The sequence below is a fragment of the Capricornis sumatraensis genome, chromosome 19 (genome assembly GCF_032405125.1).
Source record: "Capricornis sumatraensis isolate serow.1 chromosome 19, serow.2, whole genome shotgun sequence".
Classification (NCBI taxonomy): domain Eukaryota; kingdom Metazoa; phylum Chordata; class Mammalia; order Artiodactyla; family Bovidae; genus Capricornis; species Capricornis sumatraensis.
Window position 1 is genome coordinate 72,541,375 of NC_091087.1, and position 21,686 is coordinate 72,563,060.

A 21,686-nucleotide genomic window follows, 5' to 3' on the forward strand; every position below is an offset into this window, starting at 1 on the left:
ACAAATGATATATATATTTTTCAGTTTCAATACAGTATTTATTGTATAGAAGAAAAGTAGATTAATTAGTAAATAGTAAAAGGTTTGGGGGGAAGAAATATATTACAGTAGGAAAAATTCTTTAAAAATTTTATTTCTTTAAATCTATTTTTTAATCGGAGGGAAATTGCTTTACGGTGTTGTGTTGGCTACAGTGTTGCGTCTGCCCTACAACACAAGTCAAGTCAGTCATATATATACACACACACACACACACACACACACACACATATAATTATGACTGATCCACAAACGATTTGTACCAGACACCAGATCAAGGAGGTCCCATTTGCCCCTAAAATAGAGGAACTTTAAAAATCTTGAGAGGCAGTATACGGGTAGCTGATTCATGATGTTGAACAGCAGAGACTAACGCAACATTGTAAAGCAGGTATCCTCCAATTAAAAAAAATATATCCTATGATAAACCGTAGTGGAAAACAATATTAAGAAAAAACTAAATGTATGTATCACTTTGCTGCACCACAGGAAGTAGCAATGTTGCTAATCAGCCATACTTCAGTAAAAAGAAAAAGAAAGAAAACATTTCCTGAGAAGCAGAGCTAGGGTTTTCTAACCCTCGTAAGCCCCAGAGGATGATTTTGGAGTAGTTAGCAGGGCTTCCTGTGTGCATCGTGAGCGCAGCACGTGCGTTTATGAGGTCTCCGATCAGTTGCTTGCGACAATTGTTCCTCTGGACCCTAGAAGGAAGCTTGTGTTTTCCTTTGGTTCCAGACACTGACTCATCTCTGCAGTGTCTTCGTCTGCCATGATTGCAGCCCAGCACCGCGGTGCTAATCCATCACCACGGTCGCAGGGCTGGGACATACACGGAGCTCAGAAACCAAGGCATGACTTTGCCGGGGCAATGTCCTTAGTCGTAGCCTGGGGGTCTGCGCGAAAGTTGATTATGAACAACTGGGAAACTCTGAGGGCTCCCGCGGTCCCTGAGGACAGAAGCAGGTAAAAAACCCAGGTGCCCTGAGCTGCTTCTGATTTCCTCAGTCCTGTTAAAAGAGAACCAAACTGGAAAGACATAGCAAAGCCCTTTCCTACCTCTTTGTCCTGTGGGAAAGGGCGGTGACTGTGGACTTGCCGTGTGTTCCGGGTCTAGAGCCCGGTCGTCCTCTTAGGACCGTGGTGATGATGACAGGGTCACCCCTGGGTGCTCATGGGTCTCTGGGGAAGGGCTGGAAACTCTCCCAGAGTGATGGGTCTGCAATACTGCCCAGAGCGCCCTTAGGAAACCGGTCTACCCTGGTCACCCATGGGCTGATGACTGCTTGATTAACTCTGGTTTTTAAAAAAGACTTCCTGTTTCTTGCTTATAAAATCAACCAGTTAGGGGAATAGAGTGTTTGGGAAGCTCAAGGTCAGGGGAGGAATTCTTAGGAGGCTTGGGAGCAAGAGGTGAGCCCCCTGGGGCCCTGGCCAAGTCTCGGGCACCCCAGTGAGTGAACCATGGGCAAGGGGGTTGAAGTACCCAAATGGCTTAAGTCAGGGCAGGGGGCTTGGAGAGGACCTCTTCCTTCCTTGGGTTTCCTTGGAGGACTACTGGGCTCTCCTTGTTCTTTCTTCCTTTTCTCAAGTTTTTATTTCTCATTCTTGCCTTGATTTGGCTGCCTCCTCATCTCAGTCATCAGATAAAAGAATTAACAGGGACCTACTGTATAGCCCAAGGGAACTCTATTGAATACCCTGTGATAACCTATCATGGAAAAGAATCTGAAAAAGAATAGATAAATGTATTTGCATCACTGAGTCACTTTGCTATACGCTTGAAACTAACACAACATTGTAAACATCAACTATGCTTCAGTATAAAATAAAAAATTAAAAAAAGAAAATCACACCAAACCTCCCTCAGTCATCACAGGCCACCTGTTGGGCACACTTACCTACCAGAGCCTCCTGGGTATATGTTCAACGTCAACTCCTTTAAAATATTTTTAGAAAATGACTGACCTTTTTTTTCTTTTCCTGAGCAGTTTTAGATTTATAGAAAAAGTAAGTGGTGAGTACAGTTCATACTCGTCACCTGCCCTCCCACCCCCGTTTCCCCCGAGGTCAACATCTGGCGTCAGTGTGCGGCACTTGTCGCCATTGACGGGCTGACCTTGATAACATAGCTGTTAACTGAAATTCATGGTTTCTATTGTTCTTTGTATCCTACAGTCCGTGGGTTTTGACAGATGTATCGTGACACGTGTCTATCACTGCTCAGCTCAACTTTAAGGCAAATACTTGACGTCAGAGATTTGACATGCCTGGTCAGGGCTTTTTATATGGGGCTGGTGAAAACTCGTAGGTAATTGTTCAGGTGAAGCCGTTTGTCCAGGCAGCCCTGTCCCTTCATCTTCCATCTCATGGTTTTAGGACACGCTGCTCATTCAGGACCCCACGACCCTGGCGTGGTCCACAGCACACTTTCCTAGTCTCAGCCAGGGCCTGCTGCCCTCGCCCTTCATCATGCACGCGCTACCCCGCACACGCTAGCCCTGGCTCAGCTGTGCCCTGCAGCGCCCTTCTTCCTGGCGGAGTGCGCTTCCAGGAAGCCGTCTGTGCAGCCTTTGAGTGTGTCTAGCTGCAGCTGTCACTCATGCAGTGACCCGAGCCGTTGGGTTCCGTGACACAGGGTCTAGCATCACGGTGGCACCAACCCACCCCGAGGGCCCTGGGGTCAGGAGCCATGTCCACGCCAGCCCCCGTCAGCTCCAGATATACCTGGAGCTGGGAGAGGGGGAGCTTGGCAGGTGAGAGCACTTGTGAGTGTGTGTAAAGAGAAGAGAAAGGCTTGATTTCATCAGTTCCACTCTTGAAGTTGGGGCGTCTCTGCTTCGGTTGGGTGAGATTCTCTTTGAGTGACCCAGTGCTTTCTCGTTCCAGCCGAAGCCATCATCTGGAATCCTCCGTGGTCCAGGACCTCGAACCCGCCACCCCAGCACCCTCTAGCTCCATAATCGTAAGTTGTTGGGGTGTGGGGGCCACATCTGAGGCTGGTCACTGAGGGAGGCGGGCTGCCGCCCCGACAGCCTCGTGGGGAGGGATGGGTGAACACTGGTCAGAGGTCCCCGCCCAGAAAGGGGTGCCCAGGGAGCCGAGCTGAGTGTGGACCTCGGGGGCTCGCGTTCAGAGGTGCACCCCCACCCTCCTCACGGCACCTCTGTGGCAAAGGGACCCTACAGGTGGCCTCAAGTGCCAGAACCCCACGGAATCCCTCCTCTTTCACAGAGGAAGTGGACGGCCCGTCCAGGACCGAGCCTCACTCCGGCTCTTGTGTGGCAGGGCAAGCTAGGATGGGAGTGGCCTCGCTGGGGGGCCCTTCGACGGGCCAAGGAGAAAATGCAGGCAGTGGCACCAGCCTCTGAAGCCATCTCCGAGCTCCAGTAGTCTTCGCCTGCCTCCCCCCTTGCAATGTCCAAATGGACAGACTTTCTGTCTTCCAAGCTTCCGGCCAAACCTCTTCAAGCTTTTTATTGTTTGGGACTGGGACGCTTAGCAATAGTGATGGGTAGTTCCTTTTTTATTTGCCTTGAAAGGCGAAAATATATTTGTGTGTGTGTGACTATAGACAAAGCCGTCTGCTTTCAGATGAACTCTGTGTCCGTCGTCTCCCACCAGGGAGGTTGTGTAGACCATGTGTGCCTCTGTGTACTGTTGGGTCTTGAAACAGGTTTCTCACAGGGATGACCATTCAGAGGGGTCCTTGGGGAAGCGCCTGCCCCACCAACGGGCCTGGGGAGTCTGACCCCTGTCTGTGTCAGGTGTGGGCCCTGGCGGGGGGGGGTGGCGTCTGCTGCACTCACGTGTGTTCTGCCTGTGCCTGCATCTGCCATGCTTACGTGTCAAGGACTATGGGTTTTGTACACCTTGGGGCTCAACTGGATGAGAGGGGCTGGGAGGTCAGAGATACTGTGAATGCCCTACTGTTCTGGTTGGGAAGTCGTTTTGCTGGGCTCTGTTACCTGATCCAAAGAAGCGAGTGGATGGATAAATGAATGCAGGCGCGAAAGAACGAACAAACAAATAAATAATGTAAAGAAGTACACCCTGAAGGAGATCCAGCTGGATACATAGGAGATCAATAGATAAGTCGATGAAGCAGGGAATCAGTATGTAAATAGGGCCATGCAGAAACCGGTATCCGGTTATCCTGGACTAAGGCACACGAGCAGTTCAAATACATAGCACCTATCGTTTGTCCATAAGGGAAGAAAAACCTCCATGACAGAAAGAAGGAATAAGGGGTCTGGATGTGTAAGCCAGCGGTGAGGCTGGGATGGTGGGGCCCGTCAAAGTGAAAAGATGGCAGAGAGGGTACCAGGGATTGAAAGTGGCAAGGAAAATGGAAAGATGCAAATTAATACGTAAAAAATAAGGTAACTTTTAAAATTAGGGGGTGAGAAAAATACTCCCCATAAGGAGGACTATGTCAGGTTATTATAAGCCAAGCATTAGGATTAATCCAAATACATGCCCTTGGCAGCAGAAAAAAAAGAGAAAACACCAGGGGAAGAGCTCAAAGAACAGTTAAAAGTGAAAAAAGACCCAGGAGACCAGAGATGAGATTTAACTTTAACCCAAAGTTTTCTAATTCTGGGCGCACATACATAAAGACTGAAATGAAAAAAGTCAAAAAAAAGAGAAAGAAATGAAGGGACGAATGAGTGAGCAGTGGACATACCTGAATCCTGAAGGGAGCATGGCAGAAAGGGTTTTGAGTCATCCAGTCCTGTGAGCTAAGGTCTGTTCCATGAAGGGATTAAAAAAGAGAATAACATATCTAAATAAAAATCTAGAAATGTGGAAGAAAAAGTAACGGGTGTGAAGTCCAGAAAAATATTAGTGGGTGAACAGATCAACACACAGAAGAAGGCAGTGCTAGGAGTTGAGTAATAGACGGTCATGAGTCGAGGGTTGTGGTTAGTCCGACCCTGAAAGCCACAGGACTATCAAAATATAATAAATATCTCAGTGAACAAGTGAGCGAGCATCTAAAGAGACAGAGACGGCGTGGAGTGAGGAGGAGGAGAGGCTGCGGTCACACCAAAGCTCCAGGAAAATGAGAGAAGACAAGTGAGAAAAAGTGAGAAAGGAGGAAATGTGGAAAGTTGCAACGAAAGAGAGTAAAAGAAGGTGATAAATGAGTAGATCCTTGGAAGCAGGCGAGGCTAAGAATCCAAACCGTGGATCAATATGGGTCAAAATCTGAACAGGCACTCGATTAGTAGAGGAGTGAATACCTAATAAAAAGACAAAAAAAAAAACAGGAAGGAAGAATGGCATGAGTGAATGAATGAAGGAAAGCCAGAAGGAACGAGTGACTGAGAGGCGGAGCTGAAGGGCCCGGGGGTGCTGTTTGCAGGTGACGTTAGGCTCCATCAGGTCGTGGCACCTGAGCTCCAAAGAATGCAAGAAAGAGAGAGAGTAAAGGCGAGAAACGGTGAAACTGAAAATGGGAAAGAAACGACAAGTCAGAAGTCAGATTAGAGATGCGAAAAGAAAAAGTAATAACTAATAGATAGATAAATGCATATATAAGAGAGAGTTGTTCTAGGAATAAGAATGGGAGGGGACGTGAGCCATGCGCATGGATGGATCCACATCTGGGCTTCTGAGATGGGTCACCACCCACCCAACCAGGAGGCAGGTCCAAGCCGAAATACGTAAGGGAGGACCTCAGAGAGGCCAGGGAGGGGAGGGCCCATTGCTTGTAGATTATCATGTATCCAGTCAGGTACCCTGCCATCTAGAAGTGTAAAACCAATTCCCAAAGAGAAAGAAAGCCTGAATGGGTGCATGAATGCACGAGAGAAAAAATTTGCAGTGATCAATGAAGCTGATGTTGCAAGGGGTGTTAGGGTGCAGCCGTTTCCTGGTGCCCAATCTCCAAGAGAAAGAGAGGCAGTAAGAAAAAAGCCTGAAAGACTGGTAGAAAAGAACAATTAATTAAGATGAGAGGGAAAAAAATAAAAAGTTTTTATAAAGAAGTAAAAAAAGATAATAAGTATGTCAGTGAAGTCTGTGAGAGGGGACTGGTTTAGCACAGATTATCCACATTCATTCAGATCTCCGGCCCCAAAGTTGATAAATAGTAAAAAGAACGATAGCGTAAATAAAAGCCTGCAGGGATAAACACACGCGTTCCACGAGACGGCGTGGAATGAGTTTGAAAAATTGAGGGGGAGACTGGGAGAAAGAAAGGTATGGGAGAAGAAATGGAAATAGATGGATGGAAGAGAAAAAGGCACGTCCTGGATAAGTGCTTAAGGAACATATTATTCATTTAATATAAAAACTAGTACAAGCTGAAGTTCATCAGAAAGAAAGAATAAATAAGGGGGTGGCTGTGTGAATGAATGAATGAGGAAGGGGACTTTGATGAATTAGCCTTTGCACCTGAGGCTCTTGAGAATAAAAGAATACCAAAAGAGCCAGTGAGGATGGAGGAGAGGCATAGGCAATTATGACAAGAAGGATATTAGCAATAAAAGCATATTGAATGAATAAATAAATATGTACATAAATTACGAGAGACAGGGCCATGCTAGAACAAAAAAAATGAGAAGGCACCATGCAGCAGGAATTGTGAGTGATTCAAAACTGGGCTCCTGAGAGAATTAAATAAGTCCTCCCGCAAATCACCAGTACAAGGAGTTAACCAACCAAAGGGGCCCTACATGGACCGGTGCCGAGAAGCCTCCAGGAACTACAAATGATAGTTAATCCAATTCTGTGCACCTGAGGTCCATAAATAAAAGAATAAATGTTGAAATAGAAGAGTGAGAGAATGAATGAATGGACCCACGAATGACTGAATCAGTAATGGGAATGCCTGAGACGGCCCATGGGATTGTCACTCATCTCACCCAAGACACCTGAGGTTCCTAAAAGAGAAGCTGAGAAAGAAACGAGGCAAAAGGGAAACTTAAGTGAAAGAGAAAGGTGGGGGGCCCAGCAGAAAGGCAGTGAAGATGTGGGTGTGTCGGAGAGAAGGGTCTGTTAGGATTAGGGGTGAGGTGTTCATCAACCCTAATGATGGATAAGGTCACCCAGTCCCCTCTTCTAAGGCAAAGGAGGATGGAGAGATTACAAAAGAAGAAGCAAAAAAAAAAAAAAAAAAAAAGAGAGAGAGAAAGGAAAGACAGTAAACCAACCACCAAAGTGATAAATGGTTCGTTAAGAGAGGTTGTCTGAACAGGAATGATAACTAGTTTACAGACTACTCCTTAAACAGATAAACGCATTACACCTTTCCGAGAATAAATGAAAAATAGAGCAAATACCCAGCCTCAAGACAAGGCTGCACCTCCAGCCTTTTATTATCTTTATATCATAAAATATAGGCAATGGAGGTCCATAAATAAAAGAATAAATAGCAAAACCTAAAAGGTGACTAGTGGCGAGGAAGAAAGATTGCAAAGGCAAGTAAGCACAGGGGCCGAGGATGGTTGGTTTGCAGGTGGAGTTTTGATCGCTCTCATGATTTCGCAGGATGAGCCAGGATGAGAATGAAAGGAAGGGCAAATGCGAGACGGCATGAGTGGATGAATGAGATGGTGTTGCTTGGACCAGGGGTGTTGCCTGTGGGATCCTGACTCATCCTTCTTCACCTGAGTTTGTAAGAATGAAGGAATGAAAGGAAGCGTGAGAGACATAGGAAAGCAGAAGTGGAAATAATGTATAAACAAATAAGGGAGACCTTCATGAACCAAAGGCTGTGATTAAAGTCATGCTGTTGAAGTCAGTTGTGAGTGAGTGGAAGAAATGGCTGCATGGAAGGAAGGGAGGAAAGAAGGCGAGGGAAGAAGGGAAATGAAGGGAGGGGGGGGGGAAGCCTTCCTGTCTAGGGCCCCCAGGTCCCCAGCAGCTGGGTGGAGCGGGTGGCCCTTGGCATGCGGGGTGCTTGTGGCGTGCACTTCTGGCGGGGAGGGGCTGGCCCGGGGGGACCCTTGCCTGGAGTGCCACCGTCACGTCCTGGCTGTGGGGCCATTTCACCTCGTTGCTCTCGTTCTATTTACCCCGTGTGTAGACGTGGAATGGCATCGGCTCCCTGCTTGGGTGGATCGTGGGGGCAAATGCTGCCCTGCCTGTTGGCAGTGCCCTGTCTAGAGCCCTGGAGAGGCAGAAGGGCTCGGGCCCCAGGAGCCTGCAGAAGGTTGCGGGAACAGGGGGTGTTGGGCCAGGTGGGTGTCCTGGCCCCTCCCTGGGCCTGGGTCACCTGTGGGGGAGGCTTTTCCCGCCAGGGGGCAGCAGAGGGTCAGGGAGCAAGGGGCCCTGGGTAGAGCGTTGTCCTGGGGGTGCCCCCTGCCTCCGGGCCCGCTGTGCTGTCCTGGGGCGGGGTGGGGGCCCCCTTCACCTCCAGGACCCATGCAAAGGAGAGGCGGGTGGGAAGGGGGCCAGCGTGGCCTCATCACAGAAACCTTGTTCCCGCAGCTTTCTGAAACATGTCCGGGAGCCCTCTAGCTGGGTCTTCCGTGGGTGGGCTGCTGTCCCTTCCCAACTCGGGGTGTCCTGGGGCAGGTGCATCTCAGCCCGGGGTTGGCAGAAGTGGTCCCAGGACCCTGCCCCCTTCCCCCTGGCATCCCCGGAGCCCGTTTCAAGGCCTTGCTACCTTCTCAATTGTTTTGCGATGTACTCTCTGTATTTCGGCAAAAAAAAAAAAAAAAAAAATGGCCTTTGCATGGTGTGTTGTTGAACGCGTCTTCTCTCCTCCCACCCTGCCCCCGCCCTGCCCCTCGCTGGGGCTGTTTGTATTGATCATTTTGAATCCCAGGGACACCCTGGCTCTGTGTAGTCCCTTTTTCTCTGTATTGGTAGGATTTGTGCACCTGTGTGTGGTGTGCCTGTGTCTGTCTATCAATCCAAGGATCAAAGTCCCTCTCGACTTCTCGATTGCAGTCTGGGACATTAAAAAAAAAAAAAAAATTGGATTCCTAACCAGTGCCCTGAACGTGAGGAGCCCACTTGGCTGGACCCAGGATTCGTGGCTGGGAGCACGGGGAGCCCCGGGGGTGGAATCTGGTGGAGGTGGGGCTGGAGCGTTGCCTGGTGGGTGGGGCTGAGGGGCTGATTACCCTGCTAGGAGTGACTCTGGGCCCCGGGTGGGGATAGGGAGTGGTCGGGGTGGGATGGAGTCGATGGGTCTAGTCCAGGCCAGCAATGCCCCAGGCATGCTTGGATGTCAGGTGGCAGGGAGGCAGAGAAGCAGGAGCCGCAGCTACAGGCAGGGTGCAGGGAGGGAGCCAGGGGCCCGGGGCCAACCTCTGTGCTCTTAGCGCGGGCCCTGAGTGGACACAGGTGGCCTTTAGGAGAGGAGGACGCGGAGTCACGTGTCAGGAGCTACCCTTCCCTGCCTCCAGTGCCACGTGTCTGGGCCATGTGAGCAGGGCTTCATGGGCCCGAGGTGGTGCTGGGGCTTCAGGGCTCTGCTCTCTTCTGTTTTGGAATCTGGGGGCCCGGGTTCTGCCTGAAGCCTGGGGTGGGGGGTGGCACACTTCTTAACTCCAAAGACAGCTACTCAGAGAAGGGTCCCCAAAGAGCCCCCCAACCAGCCCAGGCATCATCACGTGGGCTGGAGTGGGGGTCAGGGGAGCCTGGGGCAGGAAGAGCCTGGGAGGGTCTTTTTGAAGAACCCGAGTGTGGTTGTTTTAAAAGGCAGCTGAGGGTTAGAAGATGGAGAAAGTGTTAGGTGTAGAATGGTAGGGGATCACAGCCCAGTTCGCAGAGGAGATGGGCAGGAACAGAATCAGACTCCTAAGGAGAGGGGCCTTCTCCTGGGGACCAAGGGGCTGTCCAGGGTCATGTGGTTGGAAATAGGCAGGTGAGGGAATGTCCCGGGGGGAGGGTGGGTTGGGATTGGATGAGTTCTGTCCTAGGAATGCTGGGGGCCTGAGGGTCCCTGGGTCAGGGTTTCTGAAGGTCTCCAGTTCTGGGACGCTGGGTTTCAGCCCAGGACTCCCAGGGCCGCAGAAGCCAGCGGTGGAAATTCCACATGGGCCCTTGTCTGGTTCTGTCCGTGCCCGACCCACGAGGTCCAAGGTTGGGTTTCAGCGCTCCTCTCTGATCACGGCCTGTCTCAAGTGTATGCTTCTTCTTTCGCTTTTCAAAGAAAGAACAAATCTTGTCTGTTGACTTTGACCTTTTCAGGCACCCCTTGCACAAATCCTTCCCTTGATGGTACCAGGAGCTACAAGTCTCCTTGGATTTCTGTATGACTCCCAACTCAGGGAGGTTGGCCTTGGGGCTGGCCTGCCAGAGGGTGGAGGGTGGAGGGTGGAGGCTGGGTCTCTGGGACAGGTGGGCCAGAGGCCCTGTTGTGATCTTGACTGTAAATGGTGTGGATAGCGCATGACTCGGAGCAGATCACCCATCATTTGACATATCACTCATCTTTATTTGTCCCCTTCAGATTCTGTTTATAAGCACACTGTTTTTTTAATGGACATCTAATTTTTTAAAATGAGCATAAATTTTTTAAACCTAATTGCTATTCTTCACCACATACACTTTTTTTTTTTAATTTTTGCATCCCACCTTTTCCATATTCTGCTGTCAACATTTTTCTTTCTTCCATATACTTCATCACCTCACTGGCTGCCTTGTGTCTCACTGAGTGGCCGTGTCAGTCATTCAGCACATCAACCTGCAATTATTACTCTTGCTATGCATAATTCATCTTTTTTAATGTTACAAATTATGCCACAGCTAATAACTTAGCACACCCCCCTTTTTCATTCTTATGAATTATATTCCCACACCTGGAAGTGATCTTTGCTTTGTGGTATGTCAATTTCTCCTGCTAGGCTGTGAACCCTTGAGGGCAAGGAGCTTGTTGCATTGATCTTTGTATCTCTAATGCCTGAAATGTTGTAGATATAAATGTTAGATGAGAGGATAGAAGGATGGATGAAAGTGTGAGTGAGTGCCTGGTTGGCTGTTGGAGGAGAGGATGGGAGAATGGATGAATAAATTGGAGTGGTGAATGAACAGATGAATTTTCTGGGGTTGAGTTTCTTGAGGAAAGGCCAGGAATTTTTGTACTAATTTCAGAAGGCTTGTAGCATTTTATGATGTCTAGTGATGTATTAGCATTTTGTTAAGATGTTGCTAATTTATCTCTGTTAAAAAGTGTTTTTCTGTCATTTTAACTTGCACTGCTTTGATGACTAATGACGGTTGAACATTTTACTGTGTTTGTTAAAAAAAATTACATCTTCTGTGAACTGTTTGTCCAAGTCCGCTGGGTCATGGCTTTGTGGTAAGACTGGCCAAGGGTGGAATGAGGGTCCTTGGGATGTAGTGAGCCCTTCATCTCTGGGGTCATTCAAGGGACAGGACAGGCAGATACTCGATGAGGGTAGCTTCAAGGAGATTCAATTAGTAGGAGTGGGGTTGGCTTACATGACCCTTCAGGTCTCTTTGACTCTTCCTGGAAAATGCACATTGGGATGGTATTCTCCCTTTGGCAGCCCAGTGACGTTTAAGGCTGCCTCTCCTGGGTGGGCTTGTGCATTTATGATTTATAAACTCTCAACTCACCCTCTGTAACTCTTGTGGTGCAAGAATCTCTTTGACCCTCCAAGGTCCAGACAACTGTGCTGCCATCTTGAATGTTAGTTAAGTGGTGGCCTTCCTGCCTCCACCCCTTGCCCCCATTTCACTTTGAGGAAGACACCGCTTGCCACCTCTCAGGGAAATCAGCTGAGGCAATCTGCTGCCCTTCATGTTCCTAGTGCTCTCTGATGTGTGAGCCATTGTCCCACTGGCCTCCATGGTGGTCTTTGGGGTTTAATTAAGTATTTCAGATCAGGTCAGATAGTGAATATGCCTTCAGAAATGGGGCAACTCAATTCCACAAGCCAAAGAGTAAAATGGCCCCCATATTCTCCTTGAGCTTCTTCCCTCATGGTCCACCCCAGGGGTAGCCAGGTCTCAGAAATCATCATGGCCATTTGGGAAGGGCACGTGACCCAAGAAGGCTTGCCCCTGCTTTCCAGAATACCCTCTGCTTGCAGCCGAGGGCCGTGTCTTCCCACCGACCGTCTACTATAGCACTGAGCGCTGTTTGCCCATGTCAGATTTCTCACCCACATGTTTGGGAGGCCAGTGATGATTCCTAGCATTACTTGGATCCATCCATCCATCCATCCATCCATCCATCCATCCATCTATCTATCCATTGCATTTGGCCTCTCGACCTGGTGCTTTGGCCTTTCCCTTTCCTGAAAGCAAACCTTTTCCTTGTGGGCAGGCTGTGTAGCGCCATGGGCTGTGGTTATGAAGTGAACGCCCTTACTTGTGGCTTCTTCCTCCGGGGTCACTGCTCTGAGCATGTCCCAGCTGGATGTCGTCTGCCACATCACCCACATGGCTTCCTTCCCCATGGCGCGTTCCCATGCATCACACACTGCGAGGGATCCAGGGCCCGGGGGCCCAGTGTGGCCCCCGTCCCCACCCGGGAGTGGAGATGTCCCCCCCCCAGGCCACCTTGCCTGGTGCATGGTCCCTGCCGTGAGCTTTGCCCTCAGCCTCTCCGCTTTCTCTACCAGATGACAGCGGTTGTAACTCATCCTTTCATCCCTTCATTCACTCCACTCCCAGCCCGCAAACATTCGAAAAGGTCAGCTGGTGCTATACTAGAGCTGGGTCACAAGGTTGCATTGCGACACCCCCTCTCGAAAGAAAAGATGAGTGTGTTTGCTGGGGGCTAGTCACAAGGCGGGATCCTTGATTCAGCGTGCCCACCCCTCGGCCAAAGTTCTGTCGAAATTTTGATTGCCCTCTCCAACTTCGTTCCTCTGCAAACTGGGTTGATTAGTAATCAGCAAGCTGTGTTCCCTGGGTGCTCAGAAATCATAGCCCAGAGTCTCAAGAGGCCAGAATGATAGCTGGAGTGGGGATGGGGGGATCTGAAACAAACAGCTGATTCTGGCCATGAGCAGGATTTCGAGTCATTAGGACATCCTCATCTTGCACAAAGGGCGAGTTTCAGAGTCCTTCCTGTCCCTTGGAGATTGGTTCATTCTGGGCTCTATTGAGAGAAAACTGGGGGAGACGATTGCTGGTTTGGATGGTGAGGGTCATGCCCCACCGTGAGGCCTGCACAGAATAATCTATTGGCACAACAGGGCATCCGGGCTGCCTGACGCTTGGCAAACCCGGGATGTATCCGTGATCCAGGTTCCCAGCCAGGTGGGGCTTCACACCATAGATCTTGGGGGCTCTCCTGGGAAGTCTGCGTTTGACTTACTGCCTTGGACAGTGGGTGTAGTGGACAAAGCCAGGACCCTGGAGCTGGACAAGCATGTGGTTTAGACTCACGGGCACGGCCGAGTTCTGGCTGCTGGGCAGAACACGGCGCCCGCCTCTCTGGGCTGTTGTGCGCATCTGCTGTAACCGAGGTTTTGAACTGTGACCCTGTAGGGTGGTGCACGTGCCCCCAGGAGTAGACGGCGGGTGGCGGGGTGACAGGCCAGGAGAGGCAGCCTGATTGGGACAGCTCAGTGGGCAGTCTTTCTAGCAAGCACACAGCGGGTATTATGGGATCGAATGCTGAATTCGTATGGCATTTGAAAGGTAGGTAGGGGTAATTTTGGGGTTAGGGTTAGGCTGGGGAATGGGGATCGCTCTGGGCAATGCCCTGGCCCCCTGGGGTACGCGTTCGCACCCACCTCTGGAACAGGTTGTATCTTGCCTACCACTGTGTCTGGCCTGTGGGCGGCACTTACCCTCCACAAGTGACCCCTCCCAGCAGTATCCTCCCTGCAAAATATTAGGCACCGGTTGTCAAAGACACTACGCCCCCACTGCCCAATATCCCCTCTCCCCCTTCTCAACATTTGGGCTCAAGTGTCAGCTGCCTGGGTTGCCTAACACAGTACCAGGCCAGTGGTAGGGGTCGCCTTCCATTTCTGTCAGAAGGATGGATGAGTAAATGGTCGAATAACACAATTGTAACCCAGTGTAAGCAGCGATTGTATATAACCTTGACTAAGAGATTGTCCTCCGCTCCTGATTAATCTGTTAACCAGTTACTGTATCTTATGGACCTTTGTGTGATATATGTTGTTCAGAAACCAGGACTCTGGTTTCAGATGTCACTTGGTGGAACTTTCGCTGTCTGATGAACGAGTCGATGTTTTGTGTTAGAAACGAGAATCTGGCTGATGTGTAACTAACTGTGCACGGTCGGTCAAGGCATTTCTCTGTGACCATCGGTCTTCTTTTGGTCTCCTTTTTTCTAAGCCGTGGGTCACCGGAAAGCTTACCTCACAGGGTTGTTGTGAGAGCTCAGGGTTGGGTGAACTTTAACAGCATTCATTAAATGCTGGCCGTCACTGAAAGTGATCATGTGTTGGGGGCTGTCTGGAAGGGAGCAGGGAAGCTTTTGCTAGTTCTAAATGAATAAAAAGTTGGTCTTGACCTTATAATAAGATTGTATTTCCGACAGTCACTGGGACGTGTGAGACAGAGGTCAAGTAGCCTGAGAGTGTTCAGTGATGCAGGTCCAGAGTAAATATTGCCTCAGTTAATGAGTGATGGCTTTCCTCCTTCCTTGGAGGCTCCTTTCCTCTCCCCACCTCCCACCCTGGGCAGCTGTTTGTCACGCGCAGGTGACTGTTCCTGCCAGGTCTGTGGAGGGACTTTTGTGAGTCCCCCAAGGGTATTTGTTAGGGGGGAGGAGCAAGGACCATTTAGAGAGAGCCCAAGGAAGGGTTTCTGGGTAACATCTTAGGGACTAAAACTCCCTCTTCTGCCATTTAGGGAAAAGGCTCCTGCTTGTTTGGCATGCGGGCCCATTTAACAGATGAGCGAGTCATGTCCAAGCCAGGATTGAACAGTCCTCCATGAAAAGCCAGAGGGTGCTCTCTCAACTCAGTCAAAGCAAACCCTCCCAGTTCCACGGCTGGTCTCTGCCAGCCCAAATGTGCCCCAGGGTGTCCCTTCCCCACCACATGCCTAGCAGTGCCCGTGTGGAGCTTCAGTGGGACCTGGAAACTTGGCCGAATTAGATATTGCCCCTCTTCCTGCTTAGGAGACATCCCCTTGGGGTCATTGTGGATCCAGGGGTCTCCACGAGTGCACGGAATTCCTTTCCTGGCCCTTGTCTCACATGTGGAGAGCGGGGTTCTGCAGAACACGCCCAGATTCCATTCCAGGTGGGCTGGAGTCGGGGGTCTCCTCTGGCCCCTCCCCCTGCAGAAGCCTCCCTGACCCCTCGTTTGGCCTCTGGCTTTCACAGCCTCAGTGGGCTGTGTCCACACGTGGCCACCCTGTGTCCTTGAGAACTTTTCTGAAGCTCCCGAGGGGATCCACGGGTAGAGACAGGTGGCTAGGGCCCTCCTCCCAGGGGACTGTGAGCCTGTGTGTAGGTGTCTGCTCCTGGACAGTCCTCGGGCCTGTGTGCCCAGGGGTGAGGAGTGTTTTCAGGGCCTCATCCTCCTGAGCAGGGCAGGCCTGGGTCCCTGTCTCCAGAGGGCGGGGAGAAAGCTGAGGCTCAGTGAGGGTTAGGGTTTCGAGTCAGGGTCAGGGTCCTCAGTGAGGGTTAGGGTTTCGAGTCAGGGTCGGGGTTCTCAGAACCCCCTCCCTGACTCTGAGACTTAGACTTCTCTGACCCTGATGGTCCTGCTGCCTGTGTAGTAGGCGCTTCATAGATGCTCACTGATGGGCGAGCGGGGTTTTAGTGGATGTGAAAAGCTGAACTGACTGTTGGCTGATGGACACGCTGACTCTGCATGCATCTCCGTAAGAGGAAAGAGGGTGTTTCTTGGCAAAGACTCTCCAGGGCAGACCCTGAGGGTCTCTGTCTGAAGTGGGGGCTCACCCTGGGTAAGCTTCTGGATGCAAGTAGCTGTCTTCTGACTGTTTCTGGAAATGTTTATATCTAGAATAAAACTTTATGTGGGCTAAAAAATGTACTCCTATGTGCCTGTGGTCCAAGTGATTTTTAAAAAATGTTGTTGGCATGTAGTTGACACACAATATTGTGTTATTTTCTTCTGTACAGCAAAGTGACTTGGTGTTACATATATATTCTGTTTTCATATTCTGTCCCACTATATTGTATCACAGGGTATTGAATTTGGTTCCTTGTGTTACGCAGTAGGTGGTCCAGGCAATGTTGCTAATGCGGCGTTTGGCAGGTCCCCAGTGGCAGAGGTGTTCTGGCCACCCCCTTGCCCGCTCTGGGTCTCAGGAGCCCTCGCTCTTGGGGAGGGGAGGTCTTTGACCTGAGAAGTCTTTATCCTCACCATTGTTGACCAACCACCTTCGCCTGTAAGGTACATGCCTGGTCTGAGATGCTGCCTGGTCACCCAGCAAATGAGGGGGGATTGGATCCCAGACCTTAATTCCTTTTTTTCACTCTCTCTTGTCTCCCCAAGCTGGGGCTCTGGGGGGATGGGGATCTTACCCACTGGAGTTCTGGGTGTGGCAGCAGCATTTGCCAGTGCAGTGGCCTTGAGGGGTTACTTGAACCACCCTAAGCCTGGTTCCCCTCTCTGTAGAATGGGTACATAATGGCAGTGTCTGCTCAGGGGCTGCTGGCTAACCTGTCTCGATGGGCCCCGTACACTGGTCCCAAGAATCAAGGTCTGACGTTCAAAGCTATCTAAGCACCTATATGTGTGTGGCCTGGATGGGTTTGTTCACCTGTAATCTGAAAATAGTCACATCTACCTGGCGTCGTTATTGTCGGGTTCGAGGAGGTTGTTTATGTGAAAATCAGTGCTTTCTTACCTGGCCTCCTGTTTGAGGTTGGCCACAGCGCCCTGCAGCCTGTGGGTCCTAATCACAGAAACCCTGTGCTTTCTGGAACTATGGTGGCCCCAGAAACTGCTGGGCAGAGTGGAGGGTGTCAGGGGAGCACCCGGCCAGCCTAGGGGACTCAGTGAGGAACAGGAAGCTTTGCTCTTCAATACAGAGATGTAACAGGTTCAGAGGGGAGGGGACTGAGGTCCAGGTAGGCAGAATCAGGGAGAATTTTCAGAAACTCCCAAAGGAGGAGTAGGTTTCCAGGTGGCTCAGATGGTAAAGAATCTGCCTGCAGTGCAGGAGAACCGGGCTTAATCCCTGGGTCAGGAAGATCCCCTGGAGAAGAGCATGGCAACCCACTCCACTATTCTTGCCTGGAGAATCCCATGGACAGAGGAACCTGGCAGGCTACAGTCCATGAGTTTGCAAAGAGTCGGACACGACTGAGTGCCTGACACTTTCTCTTTCAGAGGGGGAGGAAGCTGGTAGTTTAGAAAATGCCCTGATCTAATTGGTAATGGCTTAGACAGGAGAGCTGGGGTGGTTTCTCCGAAGGCCAAGATTTCTAGATTTCAGTTGGTTAGGTGAGGACCATCGGAGTTACTGATGCAGGAGCGTGCGATGCTTCTGGAAATTAGAGGAGGAAGAGACCAGGGAGGGGGTGATGTGAAGGGTGCCAGGTGGAGGGCAGGAGCTGGTGGCGGGGTGCTCCCCTCTCCCTGTGTGGTCCAGGCCCCGAGCATCCCTTCTCCTAAATGTGTCTGCCCCTTGCCTGCTGCCTGCCTGTGTGCATAAGAACTCTTGTCAGCCTGTGAGCCCGGGAGCGGATGGCCTTCATCTGCGCCTATGTCTCTCTCAGCCTCTGCAGCCACAGGGGACACCTGCACGCGTTCCCACGGGACAGGCTGGACCCAAAGACTCTGGACCTGGGCCGACCCCCCTGTGCAGAGGGGCGTGTCCTCCCCGCCTCCCCTCCCTCTGACTGATGGACTTCACTGATCTGAGTGTCAGACACGCGGGCCGGACCCCCTCCCCGCCCCTCACGAACCCTGAGACTTGGGAGAGCGTCGGGCCTCGCTGTCCACATCTGAGAAATGGGCTCGGACACCTACCTCACAGGGCTGTTGTGAGGAGCCTGTGCCAGGGTCGGAAAGCACCCTCCCCCGGTGGCGGGGGCGGGGCTTGGCACGGCCCATTGTGCTCTCAATAAATACGTTTCTTGTCTTAACAAAAACAGCGATGGATGTGCTACTAATCTGAGGAGGGGTGAATGCTGGGATGCTGTCTGGCTGGGGGCTTCCCGTCACCTTGGGCCCATGTGATGGGGGAGTGGGGGAGCCAGCTCGGGTCCTGGGAAGCCACCTGGCCCCTGCCCGTCGGGCACTCAGGGGCGATGGGAGGCCCAGAAGCAAAGCTGGCCTGCTGGGCTCCTGAGGCAGATGCATGTTGGGATGAACTAACCTGGGCTGGTCCCCTTCTTCTGCTGGTTTGAAGATGCCAGGTTTCTTTCTAGAAAGGCATGTAGACAGGAGATGGAGGTGCCACTCCAGGGCTGTGACTCTTCCTCCCGTTTCTCACACACCCCCAGGGCCCTGGCAGGGGACCTGGTAGAACAGTCGTAATGCTTAAACCAATGGTGAGTGGACTGCCATGCGGTCCAGCCGGGCTGTGACCCAGGGCCAACATTCATCCCACCAGTTGGCTTCTGAGCAGGTCTCAAGGGCCCGAAAAAGTAGCTCCTGAGTTGCAGCCCCTGCCCTCTGGCAGGGGGGCACCCCTTGCACCCCCATGGCTCAGCTCAGGAAGGTCAGACTATTGACCAGCAGTATATGGCTGGAGCCGAATGGGGACAGAGGGGGACAAGTGCTAGGGAGCTTCGGACCTGAGTCCACGAGGAGTCCTGGGACAGCACGCTTGGCTTCGCTGGAGCAGATGATCTGGACCCTCAGCCAGCGGGAAAGAGGGGCTGCCCACTGCCACTGCCTCCGTCAACGCCAAAACCACCAGCACCGCCACTGGCAGCGCCAAGGCCACCACCAGCCCCGCCATCTCCTCCTTCCCCATTTCCCCCTCTTCTCTGTCCTCCTTTTCCTCCCCCTCCCCTCCCCTCCTCATGAAGAAGTGCCTCAGGAGAACTACAGGCAAGTCCCACCGTGATTGCACGGGACTGAGAGTGGCCCCTTTGCAAAGAGAAAGCACCACCTCTGGACTGTGGCCATATCTCAGCCAAGGAGGCTTGACCCAAGTCCCTGAAGGGGATGTGGACAGTCCAGGCAACACTGAGATGAGGAGAAGACCGCCTCTTAATGTGCCCACCAGATGAGTCTATGCCCGGGCAAGCGAAAGCTGAGAGTCCAGGAGAGTCTTGCTTGTAGTGGGCAGAGTCCCAGTCTCTGATGAAGCTCACACATCCAGAAGGAAGGTCCCCTTGATGTTCCAGAGCCGAGAGCCCAGCTCCACCCTCGGATGAAGCTCACACATCCAGAAGGAAGGTCCCCTTGATGTTCCAGAGCTGAGACTCCCAGCTCCACCCTCCAGTGAAGCTCAGCTGTCTGTGATGAGGGACCTCTTTGATGTTCCAGAGCTGAGACCTCATCTCTGGCCTCCCGTGAACCTTGGTCATCCAGACTGAGGGCCCCTGTGATGTCTAGAGCTAAGAACCCAGCTCTAGCCTCTGATGAACTTCACATTGTCTGTGATGAATGACCCCTGTCTATGTTCCAGCACTGAGACTCCACCTCTGGCCTCTAGTGAACCTCGGGCATCCAGAATGGGGGCCACTTTGATATTTCAGAACCGAGACCCTAGCTCCAGCTTCTGATAAAGCTCAGACAGGTGGAACTGAGAAAGTCTTTGAGGCCCTGGGCTTGCCTGGGCAGGACTTGATGTGGCCAAGGTTTGACTGGACTGGAGGCGGCAGAGGGGACTCTGCTTTCCACGTGTGGCCTGTAGACTCCTCACTAGCAGCGCCGGAGGTAGCCTTTGCATCCCGTAGGAAGCTGGGTTCCAGATGCGTACGGAGAGAGGTGCAGCAGGGACTGCTGGCAGCTGAGGAGGCGAGGACGAGCCCAGCCGCAGAAGTCATGGATCGTGGGTGGGCCCTGCTGCCGAAGCCTGCCCCTGAGTGTGCAGCAGAGCACTGTTCAGTTGTGCTGGACTCATGGCTGGCTGCGCGCCAGACTTGACCCACGGGGCTGCCAAGTTGGCCGGACCCTGGAATGTAACCCAAGCTGGTTTCCCTGACTTAGCTCCTCTCCCGGGGGAAGGTGCTAAACGCCCACTGGCCAGTCCAGCGTGAGGCCGAGACCTTGGGGCTGGTCAGGTCTGGTTGCCTATTTCCAGCAACGGAAGCTTATTATTGAGGTTGGGGCTGCGAGGGGGCCAGGCCATCGCCATGGGTGGTGAAGATGGCGTGGACAGCAGAGGAGGCCCCAGACAACACAGGGACTTGATGGTTGCACGTGCCGCTGTGTTTTGAACTGGGACCCTACTCCCAGCACCTGGATGGTCGCCGTGATCCCTTGGACGCTGGCTTGACCCCAGTCTGTCCACTAAACCAAAGAGGAGTGGCAATGAATGAAATGAGGCCAAAAACACTGCCTTGCTCAGAAACCCTAAAAACGTCGTGGGTTGACACAGTCAAAGTGATGAACAGTGTCAACATTGTGGGAAGAGAATGCTGAGTGTTATTCTGCATGTGCTGACTTTAAAATCTGTAGACTGGGAGGTTCTGAGAATCTGATATCATCATTTATGCCATTCAGACATAGCTACAATGATATATCCTAGAAACTGACTTATTTTCTGCAGTTGGAGTCTGCAGGAAAAGGGAGCAGCTAGCGAGCATTCTTGGAAAACACATCCTAACGATGCCAGCATCGTTTTGGTGATGTTTCCTGGAAACTCATTCAAATCTGGAACTGTGCACACAAGAGCTTCTTTTATGAGTAATTGGAACTCGAGACCTGGGTTGGAATGGAGAAGAAATGTTGTCTTAGAGGACTGCCCCACCCCCCACCGTCATTGGGCCAAGTTATTTTAGGAGATTTCCAAGAACAGGCAATTATTAGAATCACTCCTTGCTGATTTCCTAGAAGTCCTCACAACAGTCTCTTAAGCCAAATGTGAAACGGGTGTGCCAGCGGGCTCATAATGTTTGTGAAAAAAATGTGAAGTTGCTCTGTGACATCTTCAGCTGCAGGAAGCAAGGCTCAAAGTCGAACGGCGGTGGTGGAAATCAGGACAGAGGGAGCTTCTGGACCAGGGGGCAGAGCCTCCAGACTTGACGCAGGTCGAAGATGATGATACAGCCCCTCCCAGGAAGGCTGTCGAACTGTCGAAGGTTTTCTGGAGTGTGCTAGGTATTGTGCTGAGACTCTGGGAAAAGAGACAGATTTGATTCAGTCCCCGCCCTCCAAGTGCAAAAGACTAAATTCCAGGTGCTGTTGCTGCTGTGGTCTCAGTGTAGAGGGCTCCCCTTTGATCAGGTCCATGGTGGTCTCCCAGTCAGCTCCCATTTTACAGATGGAAACACTGAGGCTGAGAGACAGATTGGTTACTCAATGTGCATTTAGACTAGAACTCTCTCTCTGGAGGTCAGATCTTCCAGACAACAGACTGCCTCTGACTGTACTGAGATTCAGGAAGAGACCGGAAGGCTTGACAGATTGCCCACAGACGCCCATCAAGAGAGCAGAAGTGGGAAGACTTGGTGCCAGAGCTCCTGTCTCCTCGGGCAGATTGACTGTGATGGTACCCGTGCTCCAGGACCCCAGCCCCAGCGCCACACTGGAAGACCAGGCCAGAGGGAGTGAGGCTGCTCGGCGGGATGGAGTGATGGGACAGGAAGACCCCCTTCTGGGGATCTAGGGAGCCAGGCTCAGCCACTGTTT

At 51.6% G+C, this 21,686-nt stretch overlaps 1 protein-coding gene across 6 annotated transcripts in view; it reads left to right on the forward strand.

The window, feature by feature from the left end:
• Nucleotides 1–18,014, forward strand: part of LOC138094877 (uncharacterized) — a 34,938-nt gene extending 16,924 nt beyond the window's left edge. For all 6 annotated transcript variants that reach the window (XR_011146291.1, XR_011146290.1, XM_068990869.1 and 3 more), the window contains 2 exons: nucleotides 2,926–3,001; nucleotides 17,654–18,014. Coding sequence is in view for 4 of the 6 variants with exons in the window: in XM_068990869.1 (XP_068846970.1) it covers nucleotides 2,926–2,991 (66 nt within the window). In the remaining 2 variants the exon portion in view is untranslated. The remainder of the gene's footprint in view (nucleotides 1–2,925; nucleotides 3,002–17,653) is intronic.
• Nucleotides 18,015–21,686: the final 3,672 nt, after the last annotated feature.